The sequence below is a fragment of the Galeopterus variegatus genome, unplaced genomic scaffold, assembly GCF_000696425.1.
Source record: "Galeopterus variegatus unplaced genomic scaffold, G_variegatus-3.0.2 Scaffold96, whole genome shotgun sequence".
In the NCBI taxonomy this organism is placed as follows: Eukaryota; Metazoa; Chordata; class Mammalia; order Dermoptera; family Cynocephalidae; genus Galeopterus; species Galeopterus variegatus.
The window spans coordinates 759,011-764,988 of NW_007726207.1; the positions used below are offsets into that span (position 1 = coordinate 759,011).

A 5,978-nucleotide genomic window follows, 5' to 3' on the forward strand; every position below is an offset into this window, starting at 1 on the left:
TAGACTGGGCCGGCCCGGTGGTGCACTGGATGGTGCTCCGCTTGGGAAGTGCGGCGGCGCTCCCGCCCGAGGGTTCGGATCCCACATACAGACCGGTTCCCGCTCACTGGCTGAGCGAGGCGCGGGAGCAACACCGAGGGTTGCGATCCGTTGCCGGACACGGAAAAAGACAAAAAAAAAAAAAAAAAAGACATGTAGACTAGATGCTTTAGTAAACCACTGGACTTCAATTCCAGTGACCCAAGATCACACATCTCTATCTACTAATATACCTGTTAACCTAGTTCAGTTACTGATTGTGCTGAAATAAAGCTGTTGTTTTTGTTACATTATCATCATTCCTAGTGGCTGAAACCCTAAAACTGAAGATACCTATTACAAACTGCATCAGTTAGTAATATGCATTTTGAATCCATGCTTGGGGCTGTTGGACAGCCTCCCTGAAAGTCTGACACTGAGGAACTGTTGACAAGAAGAGCCCAAAATTAACCACCATGTGTGCCGTGATACAGTATAAGGTTTACTTGTATGCTGTGCATCTCCCTGAAATAAACATCATTTTAACATCTCAGCATATCAAACCAAGAAGTGGAGTTCCCTATGACTCAGAGACTTCCTTAAAACATGATAGCAGCAGATTAAAAGTGAATGCAGCAGCATCAGAGTGATTTAATCAAAAAGGAAAGGGATAAGGACCTAGAGAAAATATAGTCTATTTAGAAACATATTTGGCATATGCATTTACAAAGATTAATCTTACCTGAAATACAAACATATGCCTTCCTGCTGGAACAGGACCCACTAAAACAGAGTCTAAAACTTGATCGTATTCTTCACTTTCTGCAGAGCCCACATAGATAATTTTCCATTCCAGGTCTAGGGTTAAAAACCAAAACATTATTTCATATTCAGTAATTACATTACCAGATGAAATCAAAGACCCTTTTAATGTCCACTTAACCATTTACTGGCTGCTAAAATTGGCTTCTCATAGCAGAAAATCTAGAAAGGCACTGAAATACTCCTTATAAATTTCTTACCAGAATTCGTACTTCATACCAGAGTTTCTCAAAATGCTCTTTTGTGAAATACAGATCCCTGCACAGTGCTCCTCACAACAAGACAACCAAAAACTTGGGGGATGCTATAAACCTTGTCTTGAGGATTCATAAAGCACACTGGCATAGTAAGTGTTCTGAGACACCTTTCAGTATAGAACACCAGTAACATTAATCCAGCATTTCCAAAATCCGTTTGACTGTGGAATCCCTCCACCCCTTTTTTTGTATGTCATACTTTAACAGCCTCCTAAACACACCTCGGAAGGGCTGCCCTACACTATGTTGCATAGGTACAAATCATAAAAGCTCCAAAGCTGAAAAATTAGCAGACCTCCCCTATGGCTCAGAAGTAAGGGGCTTCAGCTTATCAACTGTTAAAGGACCACAGTTGGGCTTTTTCCTTATGGCACACCCTCAAGTCATACATTCTTTAAATTGGGAAGAGCAAACCAGGATCTTACACCACTTGATACAACAGAGTATATGAAGTGGAGACAAGCACAAGGAGGACAAGACACATTCAAGTGCAACACAAAACATTATATGTAATTCAGTCAGCAGATTTTATTGAGCACCTTTTACAATGTGCTCTGTGAGAAGAACCCAGAGATGAGTAGAACTGCTGCTCTTTGAAGACCCTCTTTAGTAGGAGAAAGAGGACAATTTACACATACACATCATCTCTGGGAGACCTCTCCATCCTGTTAGGAGGTTTAGCACTGTGTGGCCTGCCTCTTGGATTCACTACTCTGAAACTATACAAGCACTCCCAAAGGGGTCAGATATAGTTAGTGCCACCATGTGCTGCCATTTTTGTATAATCATGTAAATAAACTGATAATAGGAATTGTATAGGCACTACTTCTTATTCAAACTGTTATAAACTGCAATTTATTGAACTGAAAGCTACTTTAGGTTTATACTTTCTTATTAAGTGAGTAGTCATCTTCTGAGGACTTATGTCATGGTCCTGTTTTAGACCTAGACCACTTATATTTCCAGCTTCTAGAATATTTTCAGATGCAGATCTGATATCTCATGAGATCATGAGAGGAAGCAGGCAATATGACTATCTAGTCAGCAAATACAAAGGCCTTGAGGTAGGAGCATGTTTGGTTCAAGAAAAAGTAAGGCGGCCAGGATGGAGCAGAATGAGCAGGGGAAAGTAACCAATCATATGATTGGGCACAAGGGATGTGGCCAGATCACGCAAGATTTTGAAAGCTATCATAAGGACTTTGGCTCTTCTACTGAGTGGCAAGGGAAGCCACTGGAGGGTTTTGAGTGGAGAAATGACATGATCCATATTTCATTTTAAAAGCATAATTTTGACTGCTGTATTCAGCAGAACTTGTAAGAGGGCAAGGGAAGAAAGAGGAGGGTATTTTGACAATTGAGGCAAGAAAATTATGGTACATGGACCACATGTGGCAATGGGGGTGTGAAGCAGTTACATTCTAGATAAATTGTGGTAGGGCAGTCAGGAATTAGTTTTAGACACATTTGAGATGTCTACTAGATATCTAAGAGATACTGGGTAGGTCTGATAAAAATTTGGAAATTGATAGTGATATATAAAGTCGTGAAAATAGATGGGATTCTTAGGGAGTGAACCTTGGGGCTCTCCAAAGTTGAGAGGTCAGGAAGATGAATCAATAAAAGTTACAAAACTAGTGGCCAGTGAAGAAGTTAACTCAGCAGCTAAGTGAAGAAACTGTTTAAGAAGAGGTGTGAAAGCCACTAAACTAGCCAAGTAAAGATAGGAATGAGAATTGTCACATAAAGATTTTCATAAGTTTTTAATTTAAAATTTTAACCACTACATATAATGTTCTTGGCCTCCTAATTGTCATTTGTGGACTGGCATAGGAACACAGCCATGATTTTTATAAACCTACTTTTATAAAATACCTACCATGTGCCGGGCACTGGTCTTGCCACTTCACACCTGCTATTTAAACCTCAACAGTTTTATCATGTGGATGTAATTATCCCAATTGCGCAAACAAGAAAGTTGAGACTCTGAGAGGTTAAATAATCTACCCAAATTCAGTTTGTAAACCGAACAATCAAAATCCAAGCTATGCTTCTGAAACTGCAAAGCCTGATCTCTTTCCAAAAACATAACAGGAAAAATGGCCTTTCCTTTCTAGCTCTCAAACTAATAGTGGAACTTAATTGCAGGGAAACATGGGTGAGAGCAGAGATGATGGAGAGATAATCTAGCCTTAACGAGTACAGGCTGCAACTCAGGGAACACCTGTACCTTGATTTTTCTGCTTATAGGATGCTTGCTGTAGCTACTAGTTTTAAATACTCAATACTTTTCTTTAAAAAATTAGCATCAGTTGTTTTACTTTACTTATTTTTTAAACAACTTTCATTCCCCTGCCCCCTATATTTGAAGGAGGGAAGGATAAGGTCAGATGCTTTACACAGGTTATCAGTTCAAGGAGTTTATTCATTTATTTAAAAAATTAAATTGTGGGCCGGCCTGGTGGCGCACTCGGTAGAGTGCGGCGCTTGGGAGCACAGCGGCGCTCCCGCCGAGGGTTTGGATCCCATATAGAGACTGGTCTGCTCACTGTTTGAGCGCGGTGTGGGCGCGACACCGAGGGTTGCAATCCCGTTGCCGGTCGCGGTATGGGCCCGACACCGAGAGTTGTGATCCCGTTACCGGTCACGAAAAAAGACAAAAAGGAAAAAAAAAAAAGTTAACTTGTTTCATTTCCCAACCACAAAGTATATCCATTTGTGGTGGGAGTGAGTGAGAGAAGTTACCAAAGGAATTTTAAGATAATTACACTACTTGGGAAGAATTGTGGTCTAGTGGAAAGTACATAGTCTTTGGAATTGGAATAAGGCTGAAGTTTGAAAGTACGAAGCACCATGCTCAATTCTGGTACAACGTAAACATCCAACTAACAGTAGCTATTATTGACATGTATAAACTTAAAAATGGCAGGAAGGTCAATCAAAATTTATAAAGGCTTAGTGACCATCAGATCAAGAACATCCAGGGTCTCCTGTCTCCCAGACTGTCAGGAAAGCCTCTGCTTAAATCTTGACCTCCCATTTTTAAGGCTGTCCTACCCCCAGTATAAGCCTTGTATTAGCAACAACCAAATTAACAGTAAATACTACTCAAGGTATTTTCTGAAGCAAAGCTATGGGGTGGCTTTTAAAGGAAAGTGAAAATATATGGGAGCTATTGACAAGATGAAGTATGAAAAATGGTGACCGAACTCTGGTTTGGGACGTGAGAATAAATAATTTATGAAGTGTAAAATCTCTTCAGAATATTCTGCAGTTTAATTTCAAGAACAGGTTTTTAAAAAGAACTATAATATAAAAGTATGGAACCTATAAGGAGCCTTTGTTAAGCAAACTCAATTTCCTTAATCCACATAGCCTCTAGGTGGAGTAAACAGTCATGGCACCTTTTTGAAAGATTCCTTTGCAGCTCCAGTATGACTCAGCTTTAAATATTTTTTAAAATGCCAAATAAATGTTCAGTAATGGCGTCCTGGAAGTGAGATGTGCCAGTGTAAGTAGGTGTATTCTTGACATCTGTATTGTAAAAACCCGTATATCCTACATGGACCTCAGATAAAAATGGAACATTGTTTGGCTTCTATGAATGGCGGGTTTCAACTATTCAACACAAAGGCCCTGTAACAACATCCTGAATCATCTGTCTTCCTTGCTCACAACTGACTAATAAAATGGAAGGCATCACTTGAGAAATACCTGTAATGGGAGGGCCTTCTAATGCCTAAAATACTATAGTATAAATTGGAATGGATTGATCAATGGTCTTTCTTATATTTACCCATTTTTATATGCAATTGGCAATAAAAAGGAAAATTACTGACTGTTGGGTATGAAAGGGGCCTGGCAGTAGTATGGAGAGTAATCAAACTATTTCAGAATAATAAGAAAAATACCCCTTCATTTTATTATCAGTGGCCTGTTTGGAGATTAGTTGAATAAATGAGTCATCTTTCAAACCTACATATAAAATATATGTGCATTTATGTTTTATATATGTATTAAAACCACAGAAGGGCACATATTAAAATATTAATTGTGCTTACCTTAAAGGAGAGAGATGGGGGAAGGCACTGAGGACAGAGGACTGTTACTTTATATGTCTACACAACTTTTCAAGTTTATTAGAATTAGCATATATTGCTTTTATAATTAAAGTTAACACCCTATACATTTTAGAAACTAAGAACTAAATTTTTAAATTAAAATAATGCTTTAACACCATTAGCCTAATAATTTTAAATGTATTTTGCCAAATATACTTTAAGTTTAAAGAAGTATGTACCCCTATTTAATTGTAAAATTAACATTGATGAAGTTAAAACTTTTTCCCCGCATATTTTGAAAATGAAGCACTGGATTATTTTAACAAAATCTTAGAAAAGCAAAGGTAAAAAACTGTCAAGTTTTAGTTTAAGTCTGCACTCATTAAAAATATGTATCTTTCTTGAAGACCTTAAAACGTATTTAGAAGAAATACTAAAAATTTTTGCACTGCCATCGGGACTTTACCTTTTATTTTCTAACCCACGTTTGTGTTTTATGTTCAGGGTGTATTCTGTATCTGTTTGGATGTGGAGTTATTTCAATTAGACTTCAACACGTTTTTGAAGTCTTTTTTTCAGACTGTTTATCAGCCTGAGATAGTCTGGAAATGATTTAAGTGTTTTATTTATTTCTGCTCTTGGGCATGTAACTTCCCTAGCTTAGCAATGTTTTTCTTCCTGAGAGAGATTTTCGTCATGAGGAAAAGGAGTCCACGTTGGTCCGGCAGCCTGCGCGCCAGCATCCCCGGGCGCCCGGAGCATCCCGACGCCCGCAGCCCGGGACCGGCCGGGGAGGACCCGCGGCCCCCGGGGAGCGCCG

At 39.0% G+C, this 5,978-nt stretch overlaps 2 protein-coding genes across 2 annotated transcripts in view; one reads left to right on the forward strand and one right to left on the reverse strand.

Annotated features, from left to right (window-relative positions):
* The window catches only part of MCM9 (minichromosome maintenance complex component 9), a 104,462-nt gene that overhangs the window by 38,571 nt on the left and 59,913 nt on the right, over positions 1-5,978 (forward strand). The window lies entirely within an intron of this gene.
* ASF1A (anti-silencing function 1A histone chaperone) overlaps positions 1-5,978 on the reverse strand; it is a 14,583-nt gene that overhangs the window by 6,611 nt on the left and 1,994 nt on the right. Inside the window, exon 2 of the mRNA XM_008583230.1 lies at positions 761-876. Within this exon, the coding sequence (XP_008581452.1) occupies positions 761-876 (116 nt within the window). The remainder of the gene's footprint in view (positions 1-760; positions 877-5,978) is intronic.